Raw genomic sequence first — 17,312 nt, 5'->3', positions numbered from 1 at the left:
ATTGATGCTAGCATTAAGTCATCAGCTGGTGTGTGTTGGCAAAGACTACAGAAAGGCAGTAGCACTAGGCAGATTTATACTGGCTGAACGACAGATCCAGTAGGCATAAACACAAAGGGTACTTCGTCTGATCTGGCTGGTGAATAGCTGCAATTTTTCTGTGTTGGAAGTCCCCAGTGACTTATTTCCCTGACTGGTTTGTACCCAGCTCAGGTCAGCCTCCTTTTTACCAGCAGGAGGGGGTAGGACATGGCCTCCTGACAACACATTAAGCAAACCTGGGCTTGACAAGACATGAGTTTAAAAAGCCAAACCATGGCCTACCCGGACAATTTCCATTGTAGCATCACTGGTAAAGCTGCGTCAACAAGGTGTGTGAAGTAGGAATGTGCAGTATGGATCAAGTCACTGTAAAAGCTTTGATGTCCTTCAGGGTTCAAGAAACCAGGGTCTTGCAGTGGCCTTTGTAGATTCAGCCTCCTTCCTCTCATTGCCAGTTCTGTTCTGGCACAGCTTACACTGGGTGAGTGCATTAGCTGTGTTAGTCTTTCTTTCTAGAGTAGGTTGTACTGAGCAGGAAGGATTTGGATCTTTTGCTAAAGTGTCTTTTTTTATAAAAACATGTCTTTCAAGGAAGCCTATGACATGTCGTCTCAAGGGGTTGCTCCATGGTTTGTGAGAGGAGCAGAGGCAGGTGGGTGCAGACCAGCCACAGGAGGCTGGAGTTGCTGTTTCTCCTTCCATCTTGCTGGTGGCACACCTGCTTTTGGAGATCTGATTCATCTGCAGTTTCCCCTTGGGCCATTATGATAGAGGATTATAAGAAGGGACTAATGGATGTTTAGGTGGCTTATTGCTGATCTCATTCCTCCTGTCACAGCAATGTGTGCTCAAGACTTGGAAGTTGGGGGGTGTGTTTGTGATTTAGAGGGCCAGTCTCCCAGTAACTGTGTCTTCCATTGCATTTCCTCCCAGTTGTGCAGAAGTTGTTTAGACCAAGTAATCGTATATGTATATATATTAATTTATTTTCTTTCTCCCTGTGCCATTGTTTGGGCTTGGGTTTCCCATGTATGGAAAAACCACACAGCCCAGCACAGCTAACCAAAAGGAGACTCTTTCCCAAGGCTGCTGGGCACACACAGATCCTGTTCGTTCCCGGACTGATGAACACACCCTGTTCTCATCTGGGTACCCCACAGGGGTGGCTGTGGAGTAACAAGTTGTGGAAGAGGATTCTTATTACATCTTTCCCACAAACAGCGGCCCCCTCCTGCCCCTAGTGCAGTTCCCACAATTGCAGTCATCCAGACTCATGCCACGAACCTATCCTTCCACCAGCAGCAGAAAGATGTCTAGAATTGCAGTATGTCTGTAATTGCCCACAAAAGGAGACGGCAGGAGCACAGAAATACTCTGAGTACTAGAAGAAACAACATGGTAGAGCAAGGGCTCTGAGAGTGGTAAGAAAACACTGTAAGAAAATGGGAGAGAAAGATGATCTCTGCCACACAGTTTTATTGTGTCTAATAAATATAACACTGAAGATAATTCCCCAAGGATCCAGCAAAGCCAACAAATAGAGTAATGTTGAACAGGAATGGGAAGAGAGGAAACCTGCAACTTTTAATGGAGAAGCCATTCCTTTCCTTTGGGGTGATCTTGCTGAGAAGAGGGAGGGTGTCTGCTTGTCGGCTCTGCAAGCGGCCCTTTTTGAACTTCCCAGTTCACAGCCAAGTCCTGTTGCTCTTCAACGGTAAGAGGTTTGTTGTGGTTGGAGGGATAGAAGAATCCCCATTTTTAATAAGATGATTTGCTTTGCAAATGTCTGTGTTATTTATAGCCAAGCCAGGCTTCGAACCACTAATCTCTGGAGGATGAGGGCAGAATCCCACTAAGAAAAACCAGTAATGGAGGAACCATGAGTGATCAGAGGTTAGTTCTGGAAAAAGATGAACTGGACACTGGGCACAGGGTGTTGCAAGAGGAATGTAGGTTTGCTGTACGCATCTGAGCTCATTTCCAGAACTGGCTGATCCACCGCAAGGCTTCAGCTTAGGTTACAGAGCCTCCAAGTCTAAAGATGGGGTCCAAAGGGAGCTCCAACACTTTGTCTTTATCTCAGCCTTTCCCCGGATACTACAGACCAGCCAATTTGGGCTTTTGCCTGAAGGCTGGAGAGTTGCATCACGAGCAAATTCAGGCTGGAATGCTCCTTCCTTGGCTTAAGTGATGAAGTTTTTCAATGCACAGGGATTAATTAAGCCTTATCACAGCCACACTGCTTGGTTTCTGTTCCGTTTAATAGAGGTGGAAGCCGGTGCACAGAAAGGTAAAGCTACTGTTTGAGGATTAAGCCTCAATATCCTTCAGAACTGTTACAGGCACCAGGCATTTTTGAGCCCAGACCTCCCCAAGAGCAGGAAGTTCAGGAAGTCTTGAAAGGGAAATGTTCATATCTTGGATGAAAAGAAAGCTATTCAGGGCCTACTGAGAGTCAGTGTCTGGAAGCAGAGACCTGGAAGGGGTTTGGGGTCATGAAATCTACATTCTAGATCTGTCAGCCACCTCACATCATCCTGTTTGTGAATTAATCAGTCTTTAAGCCAAACACAGTTTGGCTGTTCATTCCCAGCATAAGAGGACTGGAAAACCGTCCCGCCAGCAACTTGCTTTAATGGCTAGAAACCTTGTTTCCCACCTGTCTATCTGGGAAAGATGGATTTTGCAACCCTTCTGCCAAAGGAACTCCACTGGTCCTCACTTGTGTGGTTATGTTGTTGTTTTGTCTCATTGGAGAGGGTAGCCCATGTGAAGGGTCCACACCAAGGTGAGGGATGCTCCAAAGATGTGTGCTAACATCAGTGCCATGGCTCCTCCTCAGGAATGATCTCAGTGTTCTGGGGAGGTCTCTGAAGCACAATAAAATGGGATTTCTAGGTAGGCTGGCTTGAAAAAGACTCAGATGCATGGAGATGGCTGGAAAAGAGCATTACCCTTAAATTCAATCCAGAGCTGGCTGGAGAAAAGGAGATGCTACCCATCACCTGGACAGAGATTCCCTCCCTCTCAGCCCTCCGTTCCCACGTCTTCCAGTGTTCCTTTGCTTCTGGCAATAGTAAACCAGTAGACCCCATGGCTGATGTCGTAGCCTCTGGCTGATTTGTGTAAGGGGAGGACAGAGAGAACACAATGAGATGTCAGAGGAGATTCCAAGCAATTTTGCCAAAAAACTCAAGGGATATTTTCTTCTTTCCACTCCCCTCCCCCCTTAGTTTTTAGAATAATTTTTCAAGAGCACATATGCAAGTCATCTAAGGGAAACGGAACAGCGAGTACCAGGGACTGGTACACTGTGTTCCCTTTGTGTACTGTAGAGAAAATAGATAAAAGAAACAAAGGATGATGTAGAGCGCAAAGCAGCCATCGGTACTCTCAGAGAGGTTCAGTCTGACCTTTGCAGAGATGAAGGTCAAACCAAAAATCCTCAGGTGCCGGAAATTGGTCCCGTCTTCTTCGGACCAGGAGACATTTACCACTAACGAAATGAGAGCAGAATTCCATGCCATTTGTTGTTGCTGGAAGTGAGAAGAAAGGCAAGAAAGGAATATTGTCTTGGATAATAATAAGGATTATGTGCTTTTTTTAAGGAAGTAACGTAGCATTTTATGATCATATCTGCTGTACGCCCAGCCACCCACCATGATTACACATGGTAATAGAAAACAGCTTGGATCACCCCCCACCACCACCACCATCAGGGAGCTGAAAGCAGGACCCCACGACAGCGGCACTGCTTGTTAGCATGAAAGGAGACCCCCCTCCTCGGCCCTTGCCCCTCAACCTGCCATTCTCTCTGTCTGCTGCTGCTGCTCACGAGCCTTTAGATGCAGAGCATGTCCAGTGCGAGCGTGGGATAGCTCTCCTGCATCCCATCCGGGCTGTTTGTCTTGGGTCCCTCTCCATTCAGAGCAGACTGATTCTTGCATAAATGCATCGACACGTCTGCTTTGTTCATGCATGAAGGGTTCTCAGCATTTCTCATCCCACCCCCAGCCCTGACTATCTTCTCCCTACCCCCCTGGCATGTAGCTTCACCAGCTTTTGCATGATTTCCCCTGTGCTACAGTAAAGAAACCTGCCTGAAGCATTGCCCTTCAGTCAAGTGCTGTTTGAAATATCCAGTTGATTACTTTGGATAGAATGAAAACAAGTGATCGGAAGGAGGGGATGGAAAAGGGTGCAAGAGCAAAGCCATAATAGCCTTTACTATGTAATTTGGTTTCATGTTCTGCACAAGAAAACATGTAAAATATGTAAACAGAGCTCTCCAGGATTGTAATGTAGCTACAAAGCCACAGATATAGAGGCAGGCAGGGTGCTGTTCTTCAGCAGAACGGAATGCCATCCCCAAAACCACACAATCATTTCTTTAAGCTGAAAGTAAACTTTCTCATGCCAGGAGCAGAGAATTTATTTTTCCTTTGAAGTGCAGGATTGTCTGCACTGCTCATTCAGAGTCCCAGAGGCATTTTAGCCCACTTTGTCATAAAAGACCTCGTATTTTGAATGCCAGTGAATTTTAGGGGGTTCGTCTTGAGATGCCTCTAAAAGGGCCTAGTTTTGGGAAGGACGGTGCTTACCCAGAATTGTCCTGAAGGTCTCTTGAGTCAGTCCCTCTACACCCACCTGCAAATAAGTGTATGCTTTAAAAAGAAAAAAGGAAAAGAACAAAATTGGGACCATTTGAATGAATCTTGAGCAGCTCTAAACCTCTCCTGCATTGTGGGTTGCTCTTGATGGGGTTGTCAAGAGATGAACATTCACAAGATTTCTTCCCTGTGAGGGTGCTGAGGCGCTGGCACAGGGTGCCCAGAGAAGCTGTGGCGGCCCCATCCCTGGCAGTGTTCAAGGCCAGGTTGGACACAGGGGCTTGGAGCAAGCTGCTCCAGTGGAAGGGGTCCCTGCCTGTGGCAGGGATTGGAACTGAATGAGTTCTAAGGTCCCTTCCAACCCAGACCATTCTGTGATGCTGGTTTACCTTACCTGGAGCCATAACTGTTGAGGAACTCCAAATCCATGCTCAGTTTGGGAAATACTGCCTGTAAATTTGGAGCATCACTGTTTCCTCTGAGGTCATTTCAATGGCGAATCTGATAAGAAGCCGTGATTCACCTGTCTGGTAAATGGGCCCAGCTCCCTCTACTATCAGCAGGAGCCTCCACCAGGCCTGGTTTTCCACTGTAGCCTCAGGGTCTGGCTGTGAACTGTAATTCATGCCAGGAAATGATTATTTGCATGATCAGTGCTATTATCTGTCTGTGCATGTACCTCCTCACTGGGAGAAGCCCTCATTTCTGGAGAACATCATGATCTCCTTACCCATTTTCGTCATTGGACCAAAATCTTTACGCTCAGCACTTTGGGCAGTGGATTTCATTTTCCTGTTTTGTTGGTAATTACCCTTGCATCACTGCTCTCAGAGAAGTCTCTTTTCAGAGAGGGGAAGCTGAAGCACAAGGTAAACATGCTCTTCCTGCACCTCTGCTATGGAGCTGGGCTGAGAGAGCCAGGCTTGTTCAGCCTGGAGAGGAGAAGGCTCCTGAAGGGGAGACCTTAGAGCAGCTCCAGTGCCTAAAGGGGCTGCAGGAAACCTGGAGAGGGGCTTGGGACAAGGGCCTGTAGGGACAGGCCAAGGGGAATGGCTTGAACCTACCTGAGGCGAGACTAAGATGAGCTCTTAGGCAGAAGCTCTTCCCTGTGAGGGTGGTTTATTGTGGGAATGGCCAAGCTTCAGCAGCTTCAGTTCCTCCATCCACTGTGTTCCCAGTCTGTCCTCCCAGAGCCTGCTCCTGGGAGGCAGTGAGGCTGAAGGAGCCCTTAGCTTCCTCTTACAGGTGATGCTTGTACTTTAACCCACTCGGTAACTTCTTTTGGGAGCAGCTGGGATTTTCTGTGAACCTCCTCTACTAACCTGGGACATCAAGGATGAAATGCTCAAAGTGGTCTTTAAGCTTCATTTGTTGGAGTGTGAGGTTTAGCAAGAGCAACTGGGGCTGTTTGGATGTCAGAGGGAAGACACCTGCAACCAAACCTTTTTGTGGCTAGAGATGTACATTTGCTGAAGGAAGCAACTGTCTGCTGCTCTATGGACTATCCCTGGATGGTCCAACTCTTTCAGAGGTATTTGCATGGCAGTGGTTTTCTTATTTTACAGTTTCAGTGGGAAAAGCCCAGTGAAGCAAGGGGGAACCTTCAGATTCGCATACCAGTCACAATGACTGCTTTCAGATATTAAGAAAACCAAGCCACAGGGTTTAATCATAGACTCACAGACTGGTTTGGGTTTGAAGGGAGCTTAAATCTCATCCAGCTCCAACCCCTGCCACAGGCAGGGACGCCTTCCACTAGAGCAGCTTGCTCCAAACCCCTGTGTCCAACCTGGCCTTGAACACTGCCAGGGATGGGGCAGCCACAGCTTCTCTGGGCACTCTGTGCCAGGGCCTCAGCATCCTTACAGGGAAGAGCTTCTTCCTTATATCTAACCTAAATCTCCCCTGTTTCAGTTTGAGCCCATTCCCCCTTGTCTCCTATCACTACAGTCCCTGCTGAAGAGTCCCTCATCCCACTCCAGTCTTAATTAACGCACACTGATGTAGGGCTGACAAGTTGGATGGAAACCCCAAGGCTTTGCTTGCTGAGGTGTCACTGTCAGCAGCTCCCTGGACAGCACATGGTAGCTCTCCTCCATGCTCCCCCCCAACTCTCCCTGGGAGCCCTGCCACAGCCTTCCCTCTCACTATTAAATTCAGGGCCTCTTCCCAATGCATCATCTCCCTGGATGTATCCAATTAAGGCTTGTTGACAACCCAAAGCAGACTTATACCCTTAGGATTAGAGGCATGTGTATGTCTTCATATAGGGAAGGACAACAACCGGGTGTCTGGCTGGCTGGCTGGGAGTGCGCTGTGGGAAGCTGTGCAGCTCGGAGGGGGAAGAGGAGCCAGGGGGGGAGAGATTTGCACCCCCAATTATCCTTGCATGTGGAATCGCTGTGTGCTGAGGCTTGCGTGTGGTTTACGCAGCATGTTTACATGGTCCATAACCCCAAACAAAGCTGAAAAGCATGACTTTAACTCTGGAAATAAAAGCGCTGGAAACCCCTGGTTTTCTGCACATGAGAAAGTTTTGTTCTTTAAACACACAGATGTTTTTAAATGAAAAATCACTCTTTTGACCTTTCCTGAATGTGATCATGTGCTTGGAGCTGACATTAACCACTGCGTGGCTGTTTGCCTCCGCCACAGGCGAAGCTTCATGAACCAGTTTCAATGCTCGTGGTAGCACCTGCATTGTCCTCGCATCTCTTGGAAGATGCTCCTGTGCCCTGTGTGCACTTGGGGCAGTGCAGAGGAGGTGGGGTTAGGTATGAGGGTATTCAGGGTCTGTTCCTACTGTGCTGGAAATGAAAGCATTGTGGTTCTTTCCTCCTTGATAGCTGACAAAATGAGACTTAGTTTTTCTTTCCCTATTTGTCTCTCTTACCGGAAATGTTGCCCAAGCGCTTCTAAGCATCTTTGTCCACCTCAGCCACCTGTGTTGTTCTGATGGAGAACTCCTGGTTGAGCTGAAGTTCTTTAGGGGTTTGTCATAGAATCATAGAACAGTTAGGGGTGGAAAGAGCCTTAAGATCATCTAGATCCAACCCCCCTGCCATGGGCAGGCACACCTCCCACTACATTTGTTGTTGTTGCTTTCTCTCAGTAGCTGTGTGTCTTCTTCATCCAAGCAAATCTATAAGACCAGCTTTAGGAAGGAAGAAGGGGATGTTACCAAGTGGATTGTAACAAGCCCAATCTGCTTTGCCTCGCAGGACTGCCAGACCAGCAAAACTCCAGTGAATCTTAGAATCATAGAATGGCTTGGGTTGGAAAAGGACCTTAAGACCATGTAGTTCCACCCTCCTGCCATGGGCAGGGACGCCTCAGTTGGATCTGCTAATAGAATAACAAAGATACCTTTAAGACAGTTTGATTTTGGATGCCAGCTTCTCCCAACTGTAACGTTCCAGTCAAAGAGAAAGAAAAAGGAACAACAAAGCTTTTGCTGTCATCAGTGTAAAAGTTTATGGGATGGGATTGTCTTCGCTCACCGCAGCACCCCCCGGCCAGCCTTGGCCTGCAGTTCTAGGCAAGCTCTGCTGCAGTGGACCTAACTGGTTCCAGTTAGAGACGGGCAGTTTGGGAGCCTGAGTGTGCAGCCAACAATAATGCTCTGGCTACTGTATTTGTTTAACCTCTCTCTCCAGTGGATGGATATACGGTCTGTTAAAGCACTTATCAGTCTATAATGCCTTCACACTTTGTGAGCAGCAGTGTGGAAGTTGTAGAGAGGAGCTTCTGCTGCAGATTGAAAATGTCTTTTTAGGTTTAATGAGGCTGGTGTTTGAAAACAGAAGGTATAAGGTCTTGTTTGGGTGCTGTTTCTTTCTGCTGCCTGTCTAGCAGGTTGCAGTTGGCTGCTATTTCTATTGCTAGATGTTATCTGTGAATTTGAACATATAGCAGAATGTAATTCAGGGCTAATTCTAAGCATTATGCCTCCTAGGTGAGATCCCAGCAGTGCTGGGGGGGTTGTTTAAGAGCAGCATCTTTATGTCTGCTGCTGTGTTGAAGAAACAGCAAATGTCTGATAGGAAAAAACAGGAGCACATGGCAAATTGCTCAGTTACACTTTCATGTGCTTCATTCATCTGAGGCTGCATTCTGCATTGCTGTGCCATTCGAGCTGTCTCTTGATTTCACATCCTTTCAGTGTGCGTTATGGAATGCAAAAGGAGCAGGTACAAATTGCACTTCTGAGCTCCAACTGCTGCTGTTTACTTGTGAGCTTGTGCAAAAGTTGATTATTAAACCCCAGCAGCACAATTGTTTCTTCTTTTTCTCATTCTTGTTCTGTAGTTTCTGGCCCTGGCTCAGCTGATGTCTTTGGGGCGATCCTTTGAACCGTGCAAAAATCATCTGGTTTAGGGTTTTGTTGTAAAAAATCACAACTCCAGGCTGTTTTTTCCACAGGTCCAGCTCGCATCCTAGATATTTTGATTGCACCTGGCTGGATGTCAAAGCCGGTGTGGGTTTGGGATAGGGCCAGTCAGAAGTGATTTATGGCTTTTTCAGGTATAGCATGTGAAGTTTATGGTTTTATGTGATTTCGATTTGAACTCACCGGTTTTAAATGAAGTTTGCTTTGAATCTGGAGATAACAGAAATTCAAAGGAAAGCTCAAAGAATGCAGGTCTGCATGATTTAAGAATTGAAATATATTGTTCGGGCAGACTCTTTGGAATTGAAATAACTGCATTTTTGGAGAAAGCTAAAGTTAATAACACACATTGAATACACATGCAAACTGGGCCATCATATAATGGAAATCCCTGTAGCTCCTATTCGCTTTCCTGAAACTAAACCAACTTCTGTGACAAAACAGAATAGCCTTTGCATCTCCCACTCATTTCTGAATCGCAGCCCTGTGTTACATCCAAAAGTCTACCCAAGGAAATGTCCCTTTGGAAAGGAACACTCTCATTTTTGTTGTGAAGCAGAGGAATTTATCATCATGTCACATCGCAAACAAACTATCGATGCCATGTCACATTGACTGCAGTGTTTTCATACACATAAAGGTCACTTTCCAATTACCAAGAAATCCAGCCAGACCTGAAAGCTGAGACTCTGTGCTAAGAAAGCTGGAGTAACATGCTATTGAATACTAAGTCTGCAAGGCCCAGACACCCTTGGCTGCTCCAGATTCAAAAGGGAAGTGGCTGTGCTGAGGCTGGACATAGCAACTGGCAATGGGCTTTACTTAGAAGACGTAATCTGCTTCCCAATCCCACAGCCAAATGCTGTTCTTCATTACACGGGTAAAACTGACAGATGAGATTTCCTCTTACTTCTGAGCCAACTGAATCTGGGAGTAATATAGCATCAGTGTGTTACCCCAGGAGTTTTATCAGCTTCCAGTTGATAAAGCTTTTCTGCTGCTCACCTGCCTGCATGCCTTTGTCCTGGAGCAGGACATGCTGTGGTTTTTCATCTTTCACCATCAGACCTTTTAAGTACCCCAGTGAAAACAGGCAAAAGCAGGCAAAGAGCATGAAGCTTGGTAAAACTGTGTTATCAGACACAGAGGACAAGGAGAGGTTTGGAGTAGGAGCTGCAGTTCATGAGCATCAGAGATAAGGGAAAGCTGCTGCTGAGGAAGAAGCAGCAGATGAGAAGGGAAGAAGGCTGTTGAAAGAAGGATACAGCTTTCTCTCATCATCTGACGCTTATAATCTGTGCTGCTGAATCTCAGACTCGGGTTTGGGTTTTTATTTTACTTTTTTACAACAAGAAAAAAAAAGGGTCTTTTAAACTCATTGTTATTGCCCATAAAAATTCAATGTATGTACCAGTTTGGAAAAAGTAACTTTGAACGCATTCTTTGTGTCTTAGAGGCCAACCTGGAATGACCCAGTGCTGACTTTCATAGTTGGACAGACAATGGTTGACTCAAATCTTCTGATGGGACAAATCCAGAGCACTAATAAAACAGATTAGTCCTACAGCATTTAGGACCAGAACCTAGATGAAAACCCAGAGCAAACTTCCTGATACCCCTTGAGTAAGGCTGTGTGTACAGTTTCCACCTGAGCTCTGTGGGCTCCTGAGGTTTGAAATGGTCGTAGAAATCGGCTGATTTTTGAAGTGTTTGCAGGAACCCAAATGGTAGCCTTTTTAATGGTTCGGTGCTCATGGATGTGGGCAGTTTCATTCCTCTGTAGCTCCAGCCCAGCTCTAAATGAGAAGAACAGTGCAACAGCTTTCAGAACAGATTGGAGGTCTGTGCTGCAGTTGGCAAACTGGGTGGTGTCCATGTGGCAGTCAAGCTGCCTTATAATATTGGGCAATAAACAAGCAGGAACCTTTCTGATATTTAGCAACTGCACCACAGTTTCTCATCCTTGGGTAAGATTAACCTTAGGTCTGCAAAAACAATAACATATTGAAGAAGAAAAGCTCTGGGTGACTGCCAGCCCCCTTGTCTGGCAATGGAGAGAGAAAGTTTTCATCTGTAAGGGATGTGTTAAAATGCTGCTTGTGTCATGGTTGGGATTCTCTGGCATGTGTTGAGTTAAATATAAATAACATTCTGCAGAGCAGTCAGCTGAAAACTGGAGATTAATTAGGTTTCAGTATTAGGGTTGAAATCTGTTCTTTAGCTATATCTTCAAACAATAGACTGTGTTGTTTGTGCCTCCATGGGTTTCCGATCAGACCATGAGCTTTTCCATGCACTTGTACGTCTTCACTCGGGATGTTGGGTGCTCCACAAATAGATAGTATTGTGGGATTTACCAATAGGTCCTGCTCCTGCTTGTTCTGTGGTTGCTGTTTTGCAAATGGGACAGGGTATAACCCTGTTCATCCCAGAAACCTGCAGCATTGCCTGTCTCGGTGCAGAAGGGACAGCAGTTTGGGGCATGTTAACCACCTCCACCCTTTGCCCCCAGGAGGTTTCTCTCCACTGCCTGACGCACAAGTGCTGGCTATGGCCCTTCACAGCCATGCATAGCTTGAAGACGTGGTCTGAAGGAAGCCCCACCATGGGACAACAGATGGGATTTTGGGAGCAGACAGATCTGCACAATGGATGGGTGCTCTGTTTAGAGCCGCCTGTGGGCATGCAGACAGACATGTCCACTCTAACCGCGGCGTCAGCCGTATGCCAGAGCTTAGGGCAGCATCCCTGCTCAAATAGCAGCTTTGCCCGTATGCAAGTAGAATTATTTTGATGTTACAGTGTGAGAAACAAGAACCATCAGTGTGTGCAAAGCCTGTGGTGTCTGGCTGTGCTTGCTCAATGGGAAGGAGAGGGTGGGAAGGCATCTCTATATCTAACCCACTCCTTTACACGTCTGTGTGCTTGTTTGTCCCTTCTGTTTGTAACATCTGAGCACCTTTTTGTGGCTAATGGCTTTTACCCTGAAGATACATGTGTGATAAGTGGGAATATCATCCTCGTCTTACAGACAGGGGCTCGCAGGCTTGGAGAAGCCAAGTGCTGCCCAAAAGGTTGTAATGGGGCTGTGCACTGGGCACAGTCAGGTTGAGACCTCCTCCAATGCCCAGTCCACAGGATCAGTGATCCACAACCTATAGTTCATCTGCAACAGGAGCCCATCAACACAACACTGCCCGAAGCCACGGGATGGCTGGGAATCATTCACAGGGGTGCCTTCCAAAATTTGCTCTTCAGCAAATGTTCCCATATTCCTTTGAAGGAAAACCTTATGAGGAAATTGAGTTGATTGCAATAGTAAATGCGTTTGAGATGTGGCAATGAACTAAGTGCTCCCGATATATCACTTTTCCCTTTCTGCTGACGTTCCTCAGTCCCCTGGTGTAAGAGAAGGAAAACAGGAGAGGCGGTTTGAAGAACATGTTGTCCCTGTGATTGACAAGGGGTTGTATAAATCAGTCAAAGGGAATCCTCCAGGCATTCCCTCTTGTGGGAAGATCCCACAGTGCTCCTTGGCCTTGCTCATTCTGTCTCTCGATGTTTGTGTACAAAATGTGTGGGTGGGAGACGAGCTGGATTAGAACCTCCGAGAGGAACAGACATCAGCTCCTTTAATTGAAAGCAGCTTCCTAGGGAGGGGTATGACATGGGCTTCCAGTAAGTAGACACAAATAGTCCCTGCATACTTTGGAGTAGATACTAAAGCTCCTGTGGATCCCCAGTTGGTGTGTGGGTCTGAGAACCTGGATAAGCCCCAGTGAGTGAAGTTTTGAGTGCTACATCATGCCGTAATCCTTCAAAGCAAATACTTTAGCGTTTGGTAACACCCTGAAGTGAAAAGTACATCTATTCCTTCTTCCCTTCACAGCTGTCAGGTGCTTTAGCTGCTGTTCTGCGTCACTGTAGCAAACTGGAGGATGTTAGAAAATGTTTTATTTCTCATAAGCATGAATTTCTAAGAACTTGGAGCCCTGAGGAGAGATGATGTTCTGTCTTCCAAGCCATGGGAACTTCCAGTACCATCTTAAAAGTGGTGGTACTGAAGTAATAAGTGCCTTCACCCTGCTGCCATCTTTTAGGGGCACCTTAAAAGCAGAAGTGTGAAAGACTCTCCCGGCAAATGAGACCTTGCTGTTGTGGTGTGACACTCAATAACTGGGTAGAATTTAGAAGGGGATGTGTTTACCACGTGTTAGAGCCTGTTGAGATGGTGGAGTCTGTAGGTAGTAGATTTATCCAAGCAGATTGTTATTAAAAAATCTTAAAGAGCTTTTTGGCCATTAGCTGGGTTTAGTAGAGAGCAGGTAGTATAGAAGAGGCTCTTGTAGGTACTCTTCATGTCATGTCTACTAGACTTTTCCCACACTTCTCAATCAATACTCTTCTCCTAAAAGAACTTTTTACCCCAGTACCATTTTGAAACACTTGTCTGAGTAGTGATGTAGCAGCCTCAGCAGGAGGATGCTTATCTAACCTGCCCAAAGGAGAGGAGCCTATGGATGCAGCACACCTCAGCTGCACACGTCTCAAACATAGGGTCTTTATGCAATGTTAAGGCTCTTGTTAATATTCTCAGGCAGAAGCAGAAAGTGCTTGGGTTCACACATGCACACAAATCAAACAAGTCATTTAAAAGTTATCTGAGATTTCCAGCCCCCCTCAACAGGGGTTTATTTTGGGTTTGAGTCAAACTTTTGGTGAAGGTCTGGGTGATTTCTTAATACAGGTTTTCACTCATCCATTAAGTGGCACTTAAAATACACCAAACGCCAGTACTTTTGTTTCTTTCAACCACCTTTTTGGATGGAGAGAGCCGGAGGAGATGTAAGAGTAAGAGCAAAATCATATAAATGTAATGAGACCTTTGTTCATGTCAAAGAGCTCTGTGACCATATAAATTGCAGATGTGGGTAAGATAAATTCCCTAGCTGGAGAGGTATGAAAATAAAAACCATGCTCCCAACACGAGACAGGCTGCTGAAAATGCAAGGAGGGAGGATTGCGAAATGGTACATGTCGAATTGCTGGCCTGGATTTCAGATGCCAAAGATAGTTTATGTAAAGCCTTGCTCTGCTGTAAAATGTAACACTATCCACTGGCTAGCCTCAATGAAGCTTGGTCCCAGTTGTTTCAAAAAATAAATAAACTCAAAATCTTCTTCCAGCCCATTAAAGCTGATTTATGTTTTGCCCATAGATTCCTCTGTGCTGGATCTTGAGGGACTCAGATTATAGAAGTGATTACCTCACTTCTAACCAATCCGGTTTCTCATTCCCAGGCATCTCACGCTTTCTTTGCATTGCCTGGACTTTGCCTGCACAGACCAACAGAGCAGTTCCATGCAGAACAACTGGGTGGGCACAGGATTTCGAATGGTTAAAAGCATCTCTGTTAATTCTCTTGTTTCATTTCAGGGTTTTCTTTTTTGTTTAATAATCAGGGGAACTGCTTATGGGAACAGCTTTGCTGACAGCACATCACCACCTGATTGCTCATCTCCGGCTCTGGTCCTGGAAAGAAATCTAATAGTGTCCCCAGGAGCACATAACTCCAGTTAGCACCTAGCGCAAGTGGTCAGTCCTTGGCTCTCCTGTGACCAGCTGAACCGTGGGGAGTGCTTTGGCCTCTTGAGTTACATTCTCAGCTACATTACCACTAGCCTGTGTGACCCCAAGGAACATCCTCTATTGCCATGACTCTAGTAACGACAGTCACTGAGTTCACCAAAATGTTGTGAATCTTAACAAATACCTTTAAGATGCTCCAAACAGCTGAAAGCATCCTTCCAATGCAGTTGTAGCCTTTTGCATGGTGAAAGGTTCCTTCCTCATGTTTACTGGAAGGATGAAGGCTGTGGTCATGCATGTTTCTTTTTTGAAGCAGCTTTGCTGGGCAATGTATTTTCCTACCATTTCTTGCAGCTTGGTTTGCACATCTTACATACAGATGGCACTGCAAGCCCCCCTGGTACTTAGATTCTGACATTTCCTTTGAACTTTTCATCCATGCCAGCATTTGGGATTCATCTACTTGTTTTTTACTGAAGAGAGCTGTTTGCTTATAATGTCATTGCTGCCTGCCATGGAAGGTGTTCCAGGTACAGGAAGAAGGTGATTCCACTTGCAGAAACTTGCTGACAAAACAGGAAACTAAATTGGGTTGTAGAGACAGGACTTTCCTGGCTACACTTGCTTCTCAGTTTACATGGCCATCTGTGGCTTCCCTGGGGTAAAATGCAGGTTTAAATAGGGCATTGCTTGAGTACTGTGAAAAGCATCTGCAGGCTGTGTGCGTTGTGAGTTGGTATGTTCAGAAGCGATCGTCACTTTGACTCCAGTGGGATGAGTCGTGGTCCATTTGGGTGAGAGTAGAATTGTCCTGAGTGCTGTCAAAGACCTTGTACCAAGATAAGAGGAAACCGTGGGCTTCCATCCAGCTGCTGGGCGTCTTCAGCTCCTTTTTGATGTTTTATTTTTTTCTCATTGAGGTGGAAGTCCTGAAAACTTCACTTTTGACTCATCTCATGGTACTTGGAAGCATCATGATTGTGTATTTGATTCTAGCGGTGCACCTGGACTCTAAACACTCAGAATCCTTCCTTACCATCACCTATGTCTGTTTTGGTGTTTCTCTTTTCTCCCACAGACATGTCGAACTAAGGTGATTGACTTGAACGATGGTGTCTCTCAGTATGCTTGGTATCCCTGCACGGCCAACTTCCAGTACTCCCACATGGCACAGACCGTTTTCTGGCTGAAGGTAGGAAATACACGTGTCTTTCAGGAGTCTTCTCTTTGCCTCCCTAAACAAAGCTTCCCCAACAGGCAAAATAGCATGGGACAGCCTTCCCAGAGCCAAGCTGCTCCTTGCTTTGAAGCACAGTTGGTGCAAAACAAAGTCTTTGAGCACTGTCTAGAGAGTCAGTGGGGGAGTCCCCTCCTGTGATGAGGCTATTGTGACAGCCCTCCAGCTGCAGGGCTGTTTGACTTGAGTTTAGCATCTAGTTCATGTAGGAGAGATTGGAAGTGAAGATTTCTGTGTGGTGCAGGATGGGAATTGTGATGGGAATTGTTATATTACAAGTCCTGGACTGACTCGGGGGGTTTCTTTAAGCCCTCCACAGTTCTGCACCTCAGCCTTTGTGGGGCTTTTGTTTTCCCAGGCTTTTTTTTCCCAGCCTATGGTAGCTGCAGCAGTCCTGGTTCACTTGGTCACTGATGGGACCTATTACCTGGATCAGAAGCAGGAGACCATCGGTGTGCAGCTGTTTGACACCAAAGAGCAAAGCCATGATCTTGGTAAGACTGTATTTAATTAAACTCCCTCTCTATCGCTTGCTTTATTTGCTGGTACCTCTGTTCACAACCTGACTGATACTTCTACCCAGTTTTTCCAGGATCAGACAAAGATGCTAAATGCTCCAAGCCCTGAGTTTCACTAGAGTTTGTTGAAAATGATGCATCATTTTATACAGATGTTTCTCCATAGCTGTTCATTTTGTATTTACTAAGTGATTAGTTCCTCTTTCATCATTAAAATAAGCACTATTTCAATGCTTTACACAAAGTATCTCCCTGGAGAGGCATTGGCAGTGATGCAGATGAGCTGCTGGTAGCAGGGACTGAGAGGCCTGCACCAGCTGCTGCAGCGAACATGCATCGCATTGCAAGGTGTAGTTGGTGGATCTCTATTCCTGCTTGCAGGAGGCTTCCACAGGTATTTAATGGCCAAAGTTTTTCATGCAAAGTATTTAAGGTCTGATGAAGGTCTGACACCAGGGCCTTTATGAGGGCCTCAAGGTGTGCCTGGTAGTGTCTGTGGACCTCCCAGTTGTGCTGAAGTGCCAGGATAGCCCATTTGTGTCTCTACTGTGGGCACAGGTCCCTGAACCTGGGAAAGTTGTGTCTGATGAATTGATTCTGGCTACGTTAAAGTTCTGGGACCAAGGAGCTCACCATAGCTTCCAATTCCATGTCAGGGCAGGACTCACAAATCCCTTTCCAGCTGTTCCCTGCCCTTTTCTCCACTGGGAAGAAAACTGGCCATGTCACTTTGACAGGTTTTTAAGGAAAGATAACCTGCCTCTCCCAGCTTTCTGTCTTACCATAGCTTGGCAATTTTGACATGCTGAAACTCAAATGAACTTCCTGCTAGTGATGGGAAAAAGGGACACACACAGGTGACAGGTATGGATGACTATCCAGGGCAGGGTGTGTAGGAAAGGAAAGAAAGTATGCGTGGTGTTGAA

At 46.1% G+C, this 17,312-nt stretch overlaps 1 protein-coding gene across 2 annotated transcripts in view; it reads left to right on the top strand.

Annotated features, from left to right (window-relative positions):
* PAPPA (pappalysin 1) overlaps window positions 1-17,312 on the top strand; it is a 368,516-nt gene that overhangs the window by 291,964 nt on the left and 59,240 nt on the right. For both annotated transcript variants that reach the window (XM_061352951.1, XM_061352950.1), the window contains exons 11-12: window positions 15,710-15,823; window positions 16,227-16,362. In XM_061352951.1, coding sequence (XP_061208935.1) covers window positions 15,710-15,823; window positions 16,227-16,362 — 250 coding nt within the window. The remainder of the gene's footprint in view (window positions 1-15,709; window positions 15,824-16,226; window positions 16,363-17,312) is intronic.

Source organism: Neopsephotus bourkii, unplaced genomic scaffold (assembly GCF_033783945.1).
Source record: "Neopsephotus bourkii isolate Nb327-2 ecotype Australia unplaced genomic scaffold, CSIRO-AGI_Nbou_v1 NB_659, whole genome shotgun sequence".
Taxonomy (NCBI): domain Eukaryota; kingdom Metazoa; phylum Chordata; class Aves; order Psittaciformes; family Psittacidae; genus Neopsephotus; species Neopsephotus bourkii.
Note: the sequence above shows the minus strand (reverse complement) of the source record. Positions and strands in the feature narration are given on the sequence as shown.